General features: G+C 35.4%; 2 protein-coding genes across 2 annotated transcripts in view; one reads left to right on the top strand and one right to left on the bottom strand.

Annotated features, from left to right (window-relative positions):
• Positions 1-2,753: 2,753 nt before the first annotated feature.
• On the bottom strand, positions 2,754-15,305 carry LOC133634223 (OCIA domain-containing protein 1-like). The gene is made up of 8 exons (XM_062027325.1): positions 15,098-15,305; positions 14,905-15,001; positions 14,771-14,824; positions 12,133-12,180; positions 11,825-11,954; positions 11,621-11,754; positions 2,968-3,129; positions 2,754-2,895 (listed from the first exon to the last, which is right to left on the bottom strand). Exons 1-8 carry the CDS (start codon positions 15,158-15,160, stop codon positions 2,858-2,860), a joined length of 726 nt encoding a protein of 241 aa, XP_061883309.1. The 5' UTR covers positions 15,161-15,305; the 3' UTR covers positions 2,754-2,857.
• Positions 15,306-17,792: 2,487 nt separating this feature from the next.
• The window catches only part of slc34a2a (solute carrier family 34 member 2a), a 31,492-nt gene continuing 27,998 nt past the window's right edge, over positions 17,793-21,286 (top strand). Inside the window, exons 1-3 of the mRNA XM_062027323.1 lie at positions 17,793-18,042; positions 19,353-19,386; positions 19,474-19,584. Coding sequence (XP_061883307.1) covers positions 18,019-18,042; positions 19,353-19,386; positions 19,474-19,584 — 169 coding nt within the window. The 5' untranslated portion in view covers positions 17,793-18,018. The remainder of the gene's footprint in view (positions 18,043-19,352; positions 19,387-19,473; positions 19,585-21,286) is intronic.

Here is a 21,286-nt window from a genome sequence, read left to right as displayed (position 1 = left end):
ATTTAGTGAAAAAAGCTGAAATTTAAAACTAATAATAATATACTTAGTCACCTATAACACGACCAATGTTCCCTGTAATTGTTCATGTGTGTGAGAAAACACAAAAAGTCCCTGAGCATTGAGTGGAGGCCATGTGAGCAACATCAGACGTGGCTACACCAGCAGCACACCTGTCCCAAACCTGACTAAATAACAACTTCAATCTCCACCCATCCATCCATTTTATACCGCTTGTCCCTTTCGGGGTCGCGGGGGGTGCTGGAGCCTATCTCAGCTGCATTCGGGCGGAAGGCGGGGTTTACCCTGAACAAGTCCCCACCTCGTCGCAGGGCCAACACAGATAGACAGACAACATTCTCTTATTGTTATAATCAAATGACAGCAGTCATTTCTAATATAAGTGTTTAGGCCCACTTACAATGACAATAACAACAAATATTGCTTTTCATGAACTGTGTACTTGTATTGTTTGTCTGGGTGGAGGTCCTGCTTTGGAAATAATGTGTACCCCTTTCAGACATTGCATTTAGTTCCCATTCAAACATCCACATGTTGCACAATGAGATGTAAGCAGGGGATCATGTGTACATTCCTGCAACTTCCTGTTTGTAAAAAAATATATTTTTATTAGTATTTATTTAATATACTAACAGCATTTCATGATTAATATTTATAAATGAAGATTCCTAATAAATGACACTAGAACAAGCACACATTTGATTGGTAAATCATAGTGTAACGACCTGGAATGACACTTTATGTGTGGTGTTGGAGTTGTCCGACTTTTTGTGTGTCTGTAAACGCATCGCTGGCTAAGTGCCATATGTGCATGTGTTGGCGCAAGTGAGAAAGAGCGAGCGGCTGCTGTTGATATAACAAAGTTGCTTTTCTGTCTGGTTTGTACTGCAGAAAATGACCACTTTTGCTAGATATAATTTTTTTTTACTAATGTTTTGGTGATGTGTTTATGGCCGACAATAAAGAGTTTTGCTCAGTACAGTGATGGATGGAATTCATGTCCTCAAAGCGTCTCGACAGACGTTACAATATTTGAACAATGACGACGAAAACTGTTTTCTCTGTCATGTCCGTGTGTCGGAAATTGTTATGCGCTTATTTTTAGGGTTCGCATGTACAAAGGAACCTATTGAAATTGTAAGGTTGATTATTATTCCGCAGCTTTGCGCACTACTTTGCCCCCCTTAACATGCTTCAAAACTCACCAAATGTTATACACACATAGAAAAACTGGGACAGCACACTCTAGTAAAAAAAACAAACCCCAAAAATCAAAATTGCGCTCTAGCGCCCCCTAGGAAAAAAACAAAAACAAATTGCCTGTAACTCCCACTAGGAAGGTCGTAGAGACATGAAACAAAAACCTCACTTAGACCTACAATTCATAATTTCACATCCTTGGGCAAAAACCAACAGGAAGATGGCAATTTCCCCTTCAACACAAAAAATGACTAAAAACACTCATTTTTGCCTCTTTGAGCTGTAATTTGACCCCCTTAAAATACTTCAAAACTCACCAAAATTTTTACACACATTGGGACTGGTGGAAATTGCGATCTAAAAAAAACCGAACCCCAAAACTCAAAATTGTGCTCTAGCGCAATTTTTGAATAAAACAGACAAAACTGCTTCTCAGAGGAAAACACAGACAAAACTGCTTGTAACTTCCGGTAGGAACGTTTTAGAGACATGAAACAAAAATTTAGAGACATGAAACTTTAGAGACAAATTAGAGACAAAAAATTTAGAGACATGAAACAAAAACCTCTATGTAGGTCTCACTTAGACCTACATTTCATAGATTGACATCCTTCAGCAAAAATCAACAGGAAGTTTGATATCCCCCCTTCAAAACAAAATTTTTGTAAAAAGCGGTCACCAAACATCAAACATTATCTCCTCTGAGCGCGTTTGTCGTTTCGGCTTCAAACTACTACAGGAGAGAGATTGAACCCTTCTGATTGACGGATACTCAAAGAGTTTGGATAAGTGCTACGGTTTTGATTTTACGAGCCTTCAAAGAACCACTGTGCCGCAGCGCCTAGGAAAATAACACAGACACAACTTCCTCTAACTCCCAGTACGAATATCGTAGAGACATGAAACAAAAACCTCTATGTAGGTCTCACTCAGGACTACCACTGGACAAAAGTATTGGGACACTTAGGACTAGCACCAGCCAAATATGCCGCCCCGACCAACGCTGCTTGCAGCTGTAATTATTAATGTTTCTCTGCGGCCCGGTAGCAAATGCGCCACGGACCGGTGGTTGGGGACCACTGATATAAAGAATAAAATACTAACTTATTATTTAGTAAAATGACAACAATAATAAACACTGTTAAATTAGTTTGAGACTAGGTTACGCATCGACACAATCATGTTATTCTTACATGGGGGGAAAAACTAAGAAAAAAACAGTAAAAATAATCGGTATGTAATGATAAAACGTGGTTATATACTTAGTCAACTATAATACAAAGCTGACAATCTGTTTTTAGCATCTTTTTAAATAAAATAGCAGTACGGCCCTCGCATACTTTTGACTTTTCAGTGTGCGGCCCTTGGTGGAAAAAGTTTGGACACCCCTGAACTAAAGTATCGATATTTTGACTTGCGTATCGATATTAGGGCGTGTAGATGGATCTGCACTGGTTACTATGCTGGAATAGACGTACATAAATGGGACCATTTTAGTGACTCCTAGAGGAAGTCCAGCAAATAATTCCGAGGACTGACGACGTCAGCACTTTGGTTTAATTTGCAAAGACAAAGTCAACAGAACCACGCACGAGTCCCTTCAAAGTCAGTAATGGCCGCTGAGGTAGTGTCACCTGACTCACTCCTCCCAGGTGTCTCCGTAGCTGTTGGTCTTCACTGCAACAGAGGAAACAGGTTGAATGTCTTTGAAGGGAAAACCTTCCAGTGCAAGTCTGACTGACGTCCCACCGTTCTTGGTCGGTCTTTCCCACTCCTTCTCAGGCGGGGCTTTAAGGAGCGTCTCCGCCTTTTGAGTCAGCGTCACCTCGTAGTTCTCTCGGTTTTTGAGCCGCAGGTCTTCATAGAGGGTGGCCTTCCTCTTGGGGACGTCGTCCTCCATGTCGGTCTGGACTGCAGGGGTAAAGCAAAGACAATGACGACACTTTTTTGCTTGACATTAGGGTTGGACGGTATACCGCTACTAGTATAGTATACCCCTCCCTACTAGTATAGTATACCCCTACTAGTATAGTATACCGCTACTAGTATAGTAGACCGCTACTAGTATAGTGTCGCAGTACTAATGAATCAAACACACTACTATACTCTGTTTGAAAAGTACCGCTTCCCTATGACGGCGCGTCGTCACGTCACGTGGTGACATTGCTGGTTTTACCAGCAGAGGAGCATGTTGGGCAGCGCACACACACAGAGTACTTACAAGCAGACACAGTGTGTGGACACAAAAGGGAGAATGGACGCATTTTGGTGTAAAAAGTAAAGATAAAGGTGAAGTTATAACTAGGGATGACACTCGAAACCGGTTTTCCCGGTTGTTTGATAAGAAAAGAACCGAGTCCTCGGACTCGAATCCCTTTTTGAGAACCGGTACCCGTTATCGAGACCACTATAGTAAAGGAAAAGAGTTGATTCTTTATTCGAATCCCGTCCCGACCAGAAATGCTCCGTGGGACATCACAATAAATGACGTCACGTAGCTCAGTCATTAGGCGCAGATAGCGAAAGCAGGAAAACAATGGACGGGAAAAAGCGCTCCGAGGTGTAATAAAGTTCAAAACAAAAGCTATAATCCATCGAATAACTTTACTGAGAGATTTTAGCAGGGTAAAACACATGACCAACACTTTTACCACCAACCGGAAACATAGCAACCAGGCTAGCAACGCACCTCCTTTACGGCAGCTGTCGCAACGTTCTTAAAACAACCGCAGCACATACACATATATACAACACTGCAGCACATACATATATATACAACACATCTCCCTTTTTTAACTTTTGTTTTTCTTTCCTTGTAAACGTTACAAAATCACACTGTAGATGTGTTGTCTGTCTAATTATAAATAATGCAGACGAGGCGTGTTGGCTGAGTTCTTGACGTTTACTTTCACAGCGTGGCAACATGCAACACTTTTCGGGGCTACCGTGCATGCTCGTCACTCCCGTTGCATGCTGGGTAGTGTAGTTGTTATATTCTCTAGCTCATAACATTTTTCCCCCATAAAGAAATAATGTTAACTCAATAAAGTGTATTTCTTTTTTTAGCTTTAACTTTTCATTTATTAGCATTGTAACCACATTTGCAAAGAACTTTTCTCTTCATAGAATGTTCTTTCAATAAAGAAATAAAGTGCAAAAATGTCAAAGCATCATAACAAACAGTTATGTTCCAATAGCAGCAGAAGTGCACTTTTTGGAGAGCTGTATTATTTTCAGTTTTGTGCTCAAGGGACTGATTTTATTTAACACTATATTATTATTTATACACCTATAGTGATCACAGAGACAGCTTGTTTTTGTGTTACTGTATATATTTGTTTCTCTGAAAAATCCCACTTAATATACTTTGGGTAACAACAGTCAATATTTATTTATTTTATTTTATTTTTTTAGGTGGGTAACAGTCAATATTTATTTATTTATTAGATTTTATTTTTTTTATTATATAATAAAAGTGAGCTTTTGTTAAACCAAATATTGTGTGTTTTTTTCCATATACAACAACCTATCTGGACTCGATAAGAGAATCGATAAGGAATCGGTTCGATAAGAGGATTCGATAATAGGCTCGAACTCGATAATTCCTTATCAAACATCATCCCTAGTTATAACACCGAAACACCCTCAAGAAGAGCTGCTTTAAGACATCCGCAGTCGGCAGTGTTTTAGCTACTTCTAAATCACTAATCCTCGTCTCCATGGCGACAAATAAAGTCAGTTTCTTACAAGTAGCATTATCACTGCAGGACGAGGAATAGCTAAACATGCTTCACTACACACCGTAGGAGGATACAATAGCTCACCGGCGACACAATGTAAACAAACGCCATGGGTGGATCTACACCTGACATCCACTGTAATGATACCAAGAACAAGAGTGTATATAGTCGATACTATTATGAGTACATCGATATTTTTTAGCGTCACAAAAAATCTTTCTTTTAAAAAAAAAAAAATGTATATGTTTATAAAGTCAGTAAATATGTCCCTGGACACATGAGGACTTTGAATATGACCAATGTATGATCCTGTAACTACTTGGTATCGGATCCACACCTAAATGTGCGGTATCATCCAAAACTAATGTCAAGTATCAAAGAAGAGAAGAATAAGTGATTATTACATTTGAACAGAAGTGTAGATAGAACATGTTCCAGCAGATATTAACAGTAAATGAACAAGTAGATGAATAATCCATTTTTTACAGTTTGTCCCTCATGATGTGTACAAAATAATAGGTGTATAAATGACACAATATGTTACTGCATACGTCAGCAGACTAATTAGGAGTCTTTGTTTGTTTACTTACTACTAAAAGACAAGTTGTCTATTTTATTTAAGGACTAAATGACAATAATAAACATATGTTTCATGTACACTAACATCTTTTGTTACAATAAAGACAATAATGACATTTTTTGTCGTCCCCTTTATTTAGAAAAGTATCGACAAGTATCTGAATACATTTTGGTACCGGTACCAAAATGTATTTAGTTGAACTCTAGATGACTTTAAAAATTATATGTTGTTACTTGTTGTTAAACATATGTTTAATGTACCCTAAGAGTTTTTGTTAAAATAAAGACAATAATTATATTTTTTGTGGTCCCCTTTATTTAGAAAAGTACAGAGATACATTTTGGTACCGGTACCAAAATATTGGTAGGGGGACCACCCTAGTATGGTCTTTTCATACCCAGCCTGCGGTCTTGCCAGTAGGCAATGATCCTTTTCACAGGTTCACCTACGCAAACCTTGTTAGGATTTTGAATTCCTCTAATAGTCAAGTTTGATCACTTATTCAGACTGGGGCGATTTCTGAACTCAATCGCAAGATGGATCACATCATGGATTTTGATATTGACACATCTAGTCTCTGCATATTTTACTAGAATACCCTTATTAGCATTACATATACTGTATATAAATCAAGTACCTACTGTACTGTTTACTTGTAGAAATACCCTTTACAAAGCTAAAATATACCAAAACAACCACTTTGCTGCTGCCAAAAATTGATTTCAACTAATATTTTGATACTGACATCTCATCTCTGCATATTTTACTAGAAACCCTTATGGGCATTACATATATATAAATCAAATACCTGCTGTACTGTTTACTTGTTGAAATACCCTTTACAAAGCTAAGATATACCAAAACAACCACTTTGCTGCTGCCAAAAATTGATTTCAAGTAATATTTTGATACTGACACATCTCATCTCTGCATATTTTACTAGAATAGCCTTATGGACATTACATATATATATAAATCAAATACCCACTGTACCGTTTACTTGTTGAAATACCCTTTTTAGAACAAACATCTACCCAAATGGCCACTTTGTTGCTGCCAAAAATAGTTTTCAACTAATACTTTGATATTGACACATCTCATCTCTTGCCTTTATTTCTTTGTGGTGTACAGCCCTTTGTTTTTCAACTGTGGTTGTTTTTAAAGGGCTTTATAAATAAAGTTGGTATGGTATGGTATGGTATCTCTGCATATTTTACTAGAATACCCTTATTAGCATTACATATATATATATATACAAATCAAGTACCTGCTGTACTGTTTACTTGTAGAAATACCCTTTACAAAGCTAAGATATACCAAAACAACCACTTTGCTGCTGCCAAAAATTGATTTCAAGTAATATTTTGATACTGACACATCTCATCTCTGCATATTTTACTAGAATACCCTTATGGGCATTACATATATATATATATATATATATATATATATATATATATATATATATATATATATATATATATATATATATATATATATATATATATATAAATCAAGTACCTGCTGTACCGTTTACTTGTTGAAATACCCTTTTTAGAACAAATACCTACCCAAATGGCCACTTTGTTGCTGCCAAAAATAGATTTCAACTAATACTTTGATATTGACACATCTCATCTCTGCATATTTTACTAGAATACCCTTATTAGCATTACATATACTGTATATAAATCAAGTACCTACTGTACTGTTTACTTGTAGAAATACCCTTCACAAAGCTAAAATATACCAAAACAACCACTTTGCTGCTGCCAAAACATGATTTCAACTAATATTTTGATACTGACATCTCATCTCTGCATATTTTACTAGAAACCCTTATGGGCATTACATATGTATAAATCAAGTACCTGCTGTACTGTTTACTTGTTGAAATATCCTTTTTAGAACAAATACCTACCCAAATGGCCACTTTGTTGCTGCCAAAAATAGATTTCAACTAATACTTTGATATTGACACATCTTATCTCTGCATATTTTACTAGAATACCCTTATTAGCATTACATATATATATATATGTATATATATATATATATATATATATATATATATATATATATATAAATCAAGTACCTACTGTACTGTTTACTTGTAGAAATACCCTTTACAAAGCTAAGATATACCAAAACAACCACTTTGCTGCTGCCAAAAATTGATTTCAAGTAATATTTTGATACTGACACATCTCATCTCTGCATATTTTACTAGAATACCCTTATGGACATTACATATATATAAATCAAATACCCACTGTACCGTTTACTTGTTGAAATACCCTTTTTAGAACAAATATCTACCCAAATGGCCACTTTGTTGCTGCCAAAAATGTATTTCATGTAATACTTTGATATTGACACATCTCATCTCTGCATATTTTACGAGAATACCCTTATTAGCATTACATATATATATAAATCAAGTACCTACTGTACTGTTTACTTGTAGAAATACCCTTTACAAAGCTAAGATATACCAAAACAACCACTTTGCTGCTGCCAAAAATTGATTTCAAGTAATATTTTGATACTGACACATCTCATCTCTGCATATTTTACTAGAAACCCTTATGGGCATTACATATATATGAATCAAGTACCTGCTGTAGTGTTTACTTGTTGAAATACCCTTTTTAGAACAAATATCTACCCAAATGGCCACTTTGTTGCTGCCAAAAATAGATTTCAACTAATACTTTGATATTGACACATCTCATCTCTGCATATTTTACGAGAATACCCTTATTAGCATTACATATATATATATATATATATATAAATCAAGTACCTACTGTACTGTTTACTTGTAGAAATACCCTTTACAAAGCTAAGATATACCAAAACAACCACTTTGCTGCTGCCAAAAATTGATTTCAAGTAATATTTTGATACTGACACATCTCATCTCTGCATATTTTACTAGAATACCCTTATGGACATTACATATATATAAATCCAATACCCACTGTACCGTTTACTTGTTGAAATACCCTTTTTAGAACAAATATCTACCCAAATGGCCACTTTGTTGCTGCCAAAAATGTATTTCACGTAATATTTTGATATTGACACATCTCATCTCTGCATATTTTACTAGAATACCCTTATTAGCATTACATATATATATAAATCAAGTACCTACTGTACTGTTTACTTGTAGAAATACCCTTCACAAAGCTAAAATATACCAAAACAACCACTTTGCTGCTGCCAAAAATTGATTTCAAGTAATATTTTGATACTGACACATCTCATCTCTGCATATTTTACTAGAATACCCTTATGGACATTACATATATATATAAATCAAATACCCACTGTACCGTTTACTTGTTGAAATACCCTTTTTAGAACAAATATCTACCCAAGTGGCCACTTTGTTGCTGCCAAAAATGTATTTCATGTAATATTTTGATATTGACACATCTCATCTCTGCATATTTTACTAGAATACCCTTATTAGCATTACATATATATATGAATCAAGTACCTACTGTACTGTTTACTTGTAGAAATACCCTTTACAAAGCTAAGATATACCAAAACAACCACTTTGCTGCTGCCAAAACATGATTTCAACTAATATTTTGATACTGACATCTCATCTCTGCATATTTTACTAGAAACCCTTATGGGCATTACATATGTATAAATCAAGTACCTACTGTACTGTTTACTTGTTGAAATACCCTTTTTAGAACAAACATCTACCCAAATGGCCACTTTGTTGCTGTCAAAAATAGATTTCTACTAATACTTTGATATTGACACATCTCATCTCTGCATATTTTACTAGAATACCCTTATTAGCATTACATATATATATATATAAATCAAGTACCTACTGTACTGTTTACTTGTAGAAATACCCTTTACAAAGCTAAGATATACCAAAACAACCACTTTGCTGCTGCCAAAAATTGATTTCAAGTAATATTTTGATACTGACACATCTCATCTCTGCATATTTTACTAGAATACCCTTATGGACATTACATATATATAAATCAAATACCCACTGTACCGTTTACTTGTTGAAATACCCTTTTTAGAACAAATATCTACCCAAATGGCCACTTTGTTGCTGCCAAAAATAGTTTTCAACTAATACTTTGATATTGACACATCTCATCTCTTGCCTTTATTTCTTTGTGGTGTACAGCCCTTTGTTTTTCAACTGTGGTTGTTTTTAAAGGGCTTTATAAATAAAGTTGGTATGGTATCTCTGCATATTTTACTAGAATACCCTTATTAGCATTACATATATATATATATATACAAATCAAGTACCTGCTGTACTGTTTACTTGTACAAATACCCTTTACAAAGCTAAGATATACCAAAACAACCACTTTGCTGCTGCCAAAAATTTATTTCAAGTAATATTTTGATACTGACACATCTCATCTCTGCATATTTTACTAGAATACCCTTATGGGCATTACATATATATATATATATATATATATATATATATATATATATATATATATATATATATATATATATATATATATATAAATCAAGTACCTGCTGTACCGTTTACTTGTTGAGATACCCTTTTTAGAACAAATACCTACCCAAATGGCCACTTTGTTGCTGCCAAAAATAGATTTCAACTAATACTTTGATATTGACACATCTCATCTCTGCATATTTTACTAGAATACCCTTATTAGCATTACATATACTGTATATAAATCAAGTACCTACTGTACTGTTTACTTGTAGAAATACCCTTCACAAAGCTAAAATATACCAAAACAACCACTTTGCTGCTGCCAAAAATGATTTCAACTAATATTTTGATACTGACATCTCATCTCTGCATATTTTACTAGAAACCCTTATGGACATTACATATATATAAATCAAATACCCACTGTACCGTTTACTTGTTGAAATACCCTTTTTAGAACAAATATCTACCCAAATGGCCACTTTGTTGCTGCCAAAAATAGATTTCAACTAATACTTTGATATTGACACATCTCATCTCTGCATATTTTACTAGAATACCCTTATTAGCATTACATATATATATATAAATCAAGTACCTACTGTACTGTTTACTTGTAGAAATACCCTTTACAAAGCTAAGATATACCAAAACAACCACTTTGCTGCTGCCAAAAATTGATTTCAAGTAATATTTTGATATTGACACATCTCATCTCTGCATATTTTACTAGAATACCCTTATAGACATTACATATATATAAATCAAATACCCACTGTACCGTTTACTTGTTGAAATACCCTTTTTAGAACAAATATCTACCCAAATGGCCACTTTGTTGCTGCCAAAAATGTATTTCATGTAATATTTTGATATTGACACATCTCATCTCTGCATATTTTACTAGAATACCCTTATTAGCATTACATATATATATGAATCAAGTACCTACTGTACTGTTTACTTGTAGAAATACCCTTTACAAAGCTAAGATATACCAAAACAACCACTTTGCTGCTGCCAAAAATTGATTTCAAGTAATATTTTGATACTGACACATCTCATCTCTGCATATTTTACTAGAATACCCTTATGGACATTACATATATATATAAATCAAATACCCACTGTACCGTTTACTTGTTGAAATACCCTTTTTAGAACAAATATCTACCCAAGTGGCCACTTTGTTGCTGCCAAAAATGTATTTCATGTAATATTTTGATATTGACACATCTCATTTCTGCATATTTTACTAGAATACCCTTATTAGCATTACATATATATAAATCAAGTATCTACTGTACTATTTACTTGTTGAAATACCCTTTTTAGAACAAATATCTACCCAAGTGGCCTCTTTGTTGCTGCCAAAAATGTATAGATATGTATCACGTGCGCGCGAGATGCATATCTAAAAAATGTTCCCCCCCATGTCCCTTTAGGGGCTCCTTATCATACCGTCCCATCCCTACATCCTATAATTTTTTTAAAGTATTGATTTTGAATGGAGAATCCATTCTGAATTGAATCATTAGCTAATGATTCCCGGCCCTACTTCTCAAGAGCTGAAAAGTCCAATAAAAGAGGATAAATATTTGTTACCTGGCGCGTTGAAGTCCACACTCCTTCTTGGATATCCTCGCTCTGGTGTCTGGCCGGTGTCTTCTGCTGGCCGGAACATGGCGTCAAAGCTGGGGGTGTCGGGGTCGCTCATCTCTGACTGAGGACCGCCGGGACTAAGAAGGAGAATGGCAGAAGTGAGAGTGGAGGACACGGCGGTGTGGAATGTGGAGTGGGTGCACGCACGACTGTGGAAGCTGCAGCGACATCCGTCTCAAATGCTCTCCTATCGGAGAGTTGTCCAACTTCTTCAACTTCTCCCGACACGTCGGGATGTAGGACAACTGCCCCGCCACGGAGCCAAAAAGGATCCCAACTGGCACACACACACACACACACACACACACACACACACACATGCTGCCTTCACTGACCGCTGGGGAAAACCCCACTCGGAGCTTACCAAGTCACGTGGAAACACAATCAAATCCAATAAAGTGGGATTTGTTTTGGTTGTGATATAAAAAAAAAAGAAGCAAAGTTCACAAACTTACAGGCCACTTTGGGTAAAGCTCCAAACCTCGCAGATGCAGAGAGAATCCCTGAAGTATAAAAAAAACATATTTTAACGTGCGTTGGTGTTCCATGGACCATAAAACAATATCAACAATCAAAGTATTCGATACAACGTTACATTTTTTTTTTTCTATTATGTCGGAAGTATGGAAGCAAGGTTGGTTGCATGAACAAAGACACTCGCTCTCTAATAACGCAGGAAGTGATCCCTGACATGCTAACAGCCAATCAGGTGACAGTATCAACTATCACGTTTGGTTGATTCTTTGCATGGATGAGACACACTAACAGCCAATCAGGTGACAGTATCAACTATCACGTTTGGTTGATTCTTTGCATGGATGAGACACACTAACAGCCAATCAGGTGACAGTATCAACTATCACGTTTGGTTGATTCTTTGCATGGATGAGACACACTAACAGCCAATCAGGTGACAGTATCAACTATCACGTTTGGTTGATTCTTTGCATGGATGAGAAACACTAACAGCCAATCAGGTGACAGTATCAACCATCACGTTTGGTTGATTCTTTGCATGGATGAGACACCCTAACAGCCAATCAGGTGACAGTATCAACTATCACGTTTGGTTGATTCTTTGCATGGATGAGACACCCTAACAGCCAATCAGGTGACAGTATCAACTATCACCTTTGGTTGATTCTTTGCATGGATGAGACACCCTAACAGCCAATCAGGTGACAGTATCAACTATCACGTTTGGTTGATTCTTTGCATGGATGAGACACCCTAACAGCCAATCAGGTGACAGTATCAACTATCACGTTTGGTTGATTCTTTGCATGGCGTGAGACACACTAACAGCCAATCAGGTGACAGTATCAACTATCACGTTTGGTTGATTCTTTGCATGGATGAGACACACTAACAGCCAATCAGGTGACAGTATCAACTATCACGTTTGGTTGATTCTTTGCATGGATGAGACACCCTAACAGCCAATCAGGTGACAGTATCAACTATCACGTTTGGTTGATTCTTTGCATGGATGAGACACACTAACAGCCAATCAGGTGACAGTATCAACTATCACGTTTGGTTGATTCTTTGCATGGATGAGACACCCTAACAGCCAATCAGGTGACAGTATCAACTATCACGTTTGGTTGATTCTTTGCATGGCGTGAGACACACTAACAGCCAATCAGGTGACAGTATCAACTATCACGTTTGGTTGATTCTTTGCATGGATGAGACACACTAACAGCCAATCAGGTGACAGTATCAACTATCACGTTTGGTTGATTCTTTGCATGGATGAGACACCCTAACAGCCAATCAGGTGACAGTATCGACTATCACGTTTGGTTGATTCTTTGCATGGCGTGAGACACACTAACAGCCAATCAGGTGACAGTATCAACTATCACGTTTGGTTGATTCTTTGCATGGCGTGAGACACACTAACAGCCAATCAGGTGACAGTATCAACTATCACGTTTGGTTGATTCTTTGCATGGATGAGACACACTAACAGCCAATCAGGTGACAGTATCAACTATCACGTTTGGTTGATTCTTTGCATGGATGAGACACCCTAACAGCCAATCAGGTGACAGTATCGACTATCACGTTTGGTTGATTCTTTGCATGGATGAGACACCCTAACAGCCAATCAGGTGACAGTATCGACTATCTCGTTTGGTTGATTCTTTGCATGGATGAGACACACTAACAGCCAATCAGGTGACAGTATCGACTATCACGTTTGGTTGATTCTTTGCATGGATGAGACACACTAACAGCCAATCAGGTGACAGTATCAACTATCACGTTTGGTTGATTCTTTGCATGGATGAGACACACTAACAGCCAATCAGGTGACAGTATCAACTATCACGTTTGGTTGATTCTTTGCATGGATGAGACACCCTAACAGCCAATCAGGTGACAGTATCGACTATCACGTTTGGTTGATTCTTTGTATGGCGTGAGACAATCAGGTGACAGTATCACCTATATTCATATTCATAACATTCATGATTTTTCAGAGCTTCTTTTCCAATGTTGTTTACATTGAGTGTTTTCCATGCTTGTGTTGACATTTCCTTTCTGCCTTGATAGCTGATTATAATCACAGGAAGTTACATTTCAAATTAAATATATTTTTCTTCTGCTCCTTATCTTCCACAGGTTATAGAGCATAACCTGTATGTTCAATATCGATAATATAATAATAAAACTCAAATAATTACTGCATAAGAAAAAAATTATTTCCATAGTTAAATAAGAACAAGCACTAAACCTGCAGAAAATAGTTCTGATTTCTCTACGTTTACATTTTCACACTTTGCACTATTTTCTTACACTTCACGAAGCATTTCTTACATATTCCTTCTTTTTGCACCTTCATTTTAAAAACGTATTGTCTTGTTTACATTGAGTGTTCTCCATGCTTGTGTGGACTTCTTTCTGCCTTGATAGTTGAAGAGATTATAATCAGAGGAAGGTGGGATTAAAAAATGTTTACATTTCATATATTTTCGCCTGGTCCATATTTTCCATACGTCATAACAATATCAATAATATCGACCAATATAAAAAACTAATATTGTGATACATCCATATCGCCTCTACATTGTGTGTCTTTACCTTTGACAACAAGGCCATGACCCACGGCAGCGCCCAGCACAGCAAAGGGCAACTCTGCAAGAGAATGATCACAGAATAAGACATTTCTATGTCTACTTTCTCTAATGCAGCTGTACCTAATGCTATGGCCTTACGTCTGAACATTAAACTCTCCGACTGACATTCTTTCAGCACCCTTATCTCCTCCTCCGTGGGGTTGAGGATGCTGATGTCGGGTAGAGTGGGAGAGACCTGAGACGGCATTTAAGACAAATTAAAGTTGAACTTTATTTATGTCCTTCGGCTAGTAGTGCTTATTTAAGCTAGTATGCTAACTCGTTAGCTAACCTGTGCTCCTTGCTGCTGCGTCTCCTCGTTGAAACCCGCAGTAGTAGAAGACATGTCGTCCATAATAACAAAAATGCACGTTCGGTAGTCTTTAATTAATGCGCAAGAGGATAAATAACCCGTTATATTGAGGCTACTAGCGTGTGTGCCATTACTTGCGACAATGTCATCCAATCTGACGTGAACCGGAAATGAAAACGGGGCTTTAAATAGGCTAGCCGGAAATTTCAACAACAAAAGCCTGTACAAAGAAAAGCCTAATTAAACAAAAACAAATAGTATATGATCATTATCAATAAAAAAAAAAATGTGTGTGAATCATAAAAAGTAAAAATAATAAAAAATTAAAAAACCCTACTCTTTCGTTTGAAAGGTTTCAAAAATGTTACGGTTGCCCCCTAGCGACGCGATTGTTAAATGCAGTGCAACCGTTACGCAGCACGTTATCATAATACATTCATGTAAAAAGAAATAAAATAGCCGCAACATTTTTCATTTTTAATTATCATTGTAGGTTTCAAGTACACACTGTCACTATGATAGAGACAACAACGACTAAAAGAAACAAATAAATACATTTTAAATTATTTAGTTTTAATTTGGTGTTCGTGTTGCAAATACTGTTATTGTAAAAATATGAATAAAGTAACATGGAACATAAAAAAATGGTGGACATGATGGTGGAATTGGTGAAGAAATTCAAACAGCATGCAATGCGTATGAAAATTCAAAATATTAATGATAAAAAAATAGCGGGAAAATAAAATGACAATACACTGGGATGCGTACTATTCATTAGAGACAACTAAAATCAAGATTCATAGCACAAATGTACGTACTAGTTGTGGTTTATTTCATTAATTTCTTTATATAATATATTTACATACGTAGTTATTGAGTTGTTTTTCTTTAAAATGTGAAGATTTGTTTTTGCTCAGGTTTTTGTTTATGTTAAAGGAATGTATACATATATATATATATATGTATATATATATATATATATATATATATATATATATATATATATATATATATATATATATATATATATATATATATAGTGTGAATATTTTGTGGTGAACTTGGATATCACAGCTATGTGGTATTAATTATTATCAGTTAAAAAATAATAAAAAAATTAAATGTAAAAATACATTTAAATTGAAATAAAAATCAGTGCACATTTTAAAATAAACATTTTATATTAAAAAATATAATATAAATAAATATTAATGATAAAAAATAGTGGGGAAATAAAATCACAATACATAATGTACGTACTATTTGTGGTTTATTTTATTTATTTATTTAATATATGTACATACTTAGTTATTGAGTTGTAATAATATATATGTTGTTTTTCTTTAAAAATGCTAAGATTTGTTTTTGTTTAGTTTTTATTTTATTTTATGTTAAAGGAATATATATATATATATATATATATATATATATATATATATATATATATATATATATATATATATATATATATATATATATATATATATATTCAATATTTTGTGTTGAACTTAGATATCATAGCTGTGTGGTACAATTATCATCAGTTAAAAAATTAATAAATGAATACAAATAAAATGTAAAAATAAATTAGCATTTTAAAAAAAAAATCAGTGCACATTTTCAAATAAACATTTTATATTGAAAAAAGGTAAATTAGAACGAAAGCCACATTTTAAAAACCATGAATAAAGATGGGGGGGCGGGGGGGGGGGGGATCATTCCTTGCATCTAAAATTAATCTGGAAAGAAAACATGTTTGTAGCCTACCGAGGATGTCGTTGTGGCTTGTACAGCCCTTTGAGACACTTGTGATTTAGGGCTATATAAATAAACATTGATTGATTGATTGATTGATTGATATATGTACAAACATATAATTTAATTAGTTTGTTGGTTGAATAAAACTAAAACAGAAGATATAATTAGTATAGTTTAAATCAATATTTCAATATTGGTATTTCAACTCGTATAATACTCTGAATTATTATTTTCAATTATTTTAATCATATTTTTTAAGACATGGAAATGACATGTAGCAATAGCACAGTACAGCCTCTAAGTGTCGCTGTTACACTGTGTCCGACAGCCTATGGCCAACTCCATTTCGGGGTCGGTCCCCAACATGGCGCCCTGTCGTCACGTGAGAGTCTTTTGACCAATCAGAGTGAAAGTATGGCCAGACGATCTCCTAAATGATTGGTCTAGAGTCTATCACGTGATGACCGGGCGCCATGTTGGGGACAAACTCTCTCCGGTTTCCTAATGACAGCAGAAGTACTGATCACAAACAAATAAATACAGCTATTATGTAAAATCATAAAATACCATATTTTAACACAGAAAACATAAATAATAAAACACTACTTTCAAACGGAAACATTGCAAGGAATTGGGGCAAAAAAAAAAGCATTTACTGAACAGTCGCACAACAATACACAAGTTCAACACGAAAGGCCCAAGCTGTTGTTCACTTGCCTCACTTTGGACACCAATGCTAATATTGATTACTATGTTTTTATTTTTTACAAGTAAGTAAGTGATATTTCATTTACGTGTCTAAATTTAGCACACAGTGTTAACCAATGAGTAACTCTGTGGAGAAGATCAATAGTTTGTCACAATGATCAAACTAAGTGGAGCCTAGATGACACATTTCACATCCTGTCCGCACACACACACACAAACTAGGTGTACAACAATGTACACTAGATTGCAACACAACGTGCAGCAGAGATTACGGAGAGACTCGTCAAGGTTTGAGAGGTGTGTTCCTCTTATCTGTGAGAGGTGAAACCCTCTTAAAGATGCAAAAGGTTCCACCTGCCTCAACCTCCCTCACCTTTTCCACCACACCTGTGTGGGGGAAGCGTTTGTCCAACTGAAGGCCGCACTCTGAGAGCATGGATGCACTAAAGATACCTGAGGTGAGCATATACCCTTATTATTATTATTATTAAATATTATTATTAGCAACATTGTATGAATACAAACATGCCTTATTTCTGCAAGTACAATTATTTGTAAAACAAACTTGAAAAAAATGAATGATACAATTAAATATTATACTGTGCATGGAAAAAGTTGGGCAAAATGACAAATCCGTAACATTTATAAAAACTACCTACAATGTAAGTAATAATGAATAAACAGTCATGGGTTCCAATTTGTCCTACAACACTTCCTCAATCCATTTTCTGTTTCATCAGTAAGTGAAAATGACGACGTCAAATATTTAAACAGCAAGCAGATTAAAGATTACTCGGAGAGACTTTCCCCCACCCCAAAATCCATTCTGCTTCATTTCCGTGTGCTACTGAGTATTGTGGCGCTAGTGGAATTTTCCTGTGGCCATGACACCATGCGAGCAAATGATCAATACCTTGACATGTAGGAGGGGGAACTGTGCGTGACAGTGGAACAATTGTAGAGCGGTTTGGATATAAATATGAAGGCATGTACTAAATATTTAATCCTATTTAATTTAATAATTTTTTTTAATTGAGTAAAATTGTATTTAATTGTATCTAATTTGTATTATTTCAATTTAATTTAATTAATATAATTGTTTGTATATTATTTCAATTCATTTTATTTGAATTTTATTTAAAAAAAATCAATTTCGTTTTATTTTATTTGATTTATTTAATTTAATCTATTCTAATACATCTAATGTAATTTAATGTATTAATTAGGTTATTTATATATTTGTTTGTGTTTTTATTTATTTCATTTCATTTTTTCCCCCATTTTGTTTTATTTTATTTTATTCCATTTCATTTTTTTCATTTAATATTATTATATTTTAATTTATTTAATTTTATTATTACTGTTAATTTGGTCCAATTTTACTTTATTATTATTTTTAATCAAATTTAATATTGTATTATTTGATCTATTCATGTATGTGTTTGTTTGCTTGTTTATTTGTTTGCTTATTTATTTAATTTAATAAAAAACATATATATTTTTTTGTGTTCCATCCATCCATTTTCTACTGCTTGTCCCGTTCATTATTATTGTTAATTCATTGAAGTGCAGCTGGGATAGGCTCCAGCATCCCCGCGACACCGAGCGGTAGAAAATGGATGGATGTATTGAATTGTATTCATATTTTTAATCTAAATTAATTGAATTTAATTGATTGATCAATTTATGTGTTTATTTTTATTTACTTAATTTCATTTCATTTGATGTTTTTGTTATTTTTTCTGACGCTTTTCCCTCTTTTTTTCAGGCTGTGCAGCAAAAAGAAAATAATGAAAGCAAAGGTAAATTCCTGTGCAGACTGAAATAAGAGATGATATTTGACATTATTATTATTTGATATTACCATTCTCTTGTTTGTGGGTGAATAGAGCACAAGGGGAGTCCTGCACACTCCACCCTGGCTCTGATGGACGGGGAGCCAGAAGAAGAAGACCCCTGGGACCTTCCTGAGCTGCAGGACACGGGGGTGCCGTGGTCAGGTGAGACCTGTATTTTCCATCGATGGAAAGAGTGAACAATATTGACACGGTTCCAGCGAAAAACTGCTGCTGTGCGTTTAGTCAGGCGGGTGTGTCGCCCACAGCTGATATGGAATCACTAATTAATGGCGTGTGAATCATTAACATATTGATAAAACTTATCATTAATGACAGATAAAGAAGAGAACGGCACGTGAGCGTGGCTCAACCACCTGTATCGCCTTGTTTTCATTGCATTCCAGATTGTAATCATAAAATATGACATCATTATTACTGAATTATGATCAATTAAATAATTAGTCACAATGAAGACGCCTCTTTTTTAGATATGTTTATTGAGCACTGGGTGTGCAAACATGAAATGACTTACAGTATATAGTATGTACTGTAATACAAAAGCCAAAAGCAGAGAAGTTGTCACGTTGTGTAAATGGTAAATAAAAAGAGAATACAACAAATCCTTTACAACTTCTATTCAATTGAATAGACTGCAAAGACAAGATATTTCATGTTCACACTGAGAAACTTCTTTTTTTTGGGCAAATAATCATTAACTTAGAATCTAATGGCAGCAACACATTGCAAAAAAGTTTTCACAGAGGCATTTTTACCAGTGTGTTACATGGCCTTTCCTTTTAACAACACTCAGTAAAGGTTTGGGAACTGAGGAGACACATTTTTGAAGTGGAATTCTTTCCCATTCTTGCTTGATGTACAACTTAAGTTGTTCAACAGTCTCCCTTCTCATATTTTAGCCTCCACACATGTTCAATGTCTGGACTACAGGCAGGCCAGTCTAGTACCAGCACTCTTTTGCAATGAAGCCACGCTGTTGTAACACGTGGCTTGGCTTTGTCATGCTGAAATAAGCAGGGGCGTCCATGATAACGTTGCTTGGATGGCAACATATGTTGCTCCAAAACGTGTATGTACCTTTCAGCATTAATGGTGCCTTCACAGATGTGTAAGTTACCCATGTCTTGGGCACTAATACACCCCCATACCATCACAGATGCTGCCTTTTACACTTTGACCCTCGGGCCCAGCGAAGCAATTCTGGGTGTTGTTGATAAATGGCTTTGGCTTTCCATAGTATAGTTTTAACTTGCACTTACAGATGTAGCGACCAACTGTAGTTACTGACAGTGGGTTTTCTGAAGTGTTCCTGAGCCCATGTGGTGATATCCTTTACACACTAATGTGGCTTTTTGATGCAGTACCGCCTGAGGGATCGAAGGTCCGTAATATCATGGCTTACGTGCAGTGATTTCTCCAGATTCTCTGAACCTTTTGATGATATTACGGAGCGTAGATGGTGAAATCCCTAAATTCCTTGCAGTAGCTGCTTGAGAAATGTTGTTGTTCAACAATTTGTTGACAAAGTGGTGACCCTCGCCCCATCCTTGTTTGTGAATGACTGAGCATTTCATGGAAGCTGCTTTTATACCCAATCATGGCACCCACCTGTTCCCAATTAGCCCGTTCACCTGTGGGATGTTCCAAATAAGTCTTTGAAGAGCATTCCTCAACTTTCTCGGTCTTTTTTGCCACTTGTGCCAGCTTTTTTGAAACATGTTGCTGGCATCAAATTCCAAATGAGCTAATATTTGCAAAAAATAACAAAGTTTTCCAGTGTGAACATGAAATATCTTGTCTTTGCAGTCTATTCAATTGAATATAAGTTGAAAAGGATTTGTTGTAT

This window comes from Entelurus aequoreus, linkage group LG18 (assembly GCF_033978785.1).
Source record: "Entelurus aequoreus isolate RoL-2023_Sb linkage group LG18, RoL_Eaeq_v1.1, whole genome shotgun sequence".
In the NCBI taxonomy this organism is placed as follows: Eukaryota; Metazoa; Chordata; class Actinopteri; order Syngnathiformes; family Syngnathidae; genus Entelurus; species Entelurus aequoreus.
The sequence above is the reverse complement of the archived record's forward strand: the minus strand, read 5'-3'. Positions and strand labels throughout refer to the sequence as shown.

Coding starts and splice junctions, on each gene's coding strand:
- LOC133634223 (XM_062027325.1), bottom strand. CDS start 15,160: ATGGACGACATGTCTTCTACTACTGCGGGTTTCAACGAGGAGACGCAG. Junction 3,130..11,620: donor TGTGGACTTCAACGCGCCAG/GTAACAAATATT, acceptor TTACCCCTGCAG/TCCAGACCGACATGGAGGAC. Junction 2,896..2,967: donor GGAAAGACCGACCAAGAACG/GTGGGACGTCAG, acceptor CCTCTGTTGCAG/TGAAGACCAACAGCTACGGA.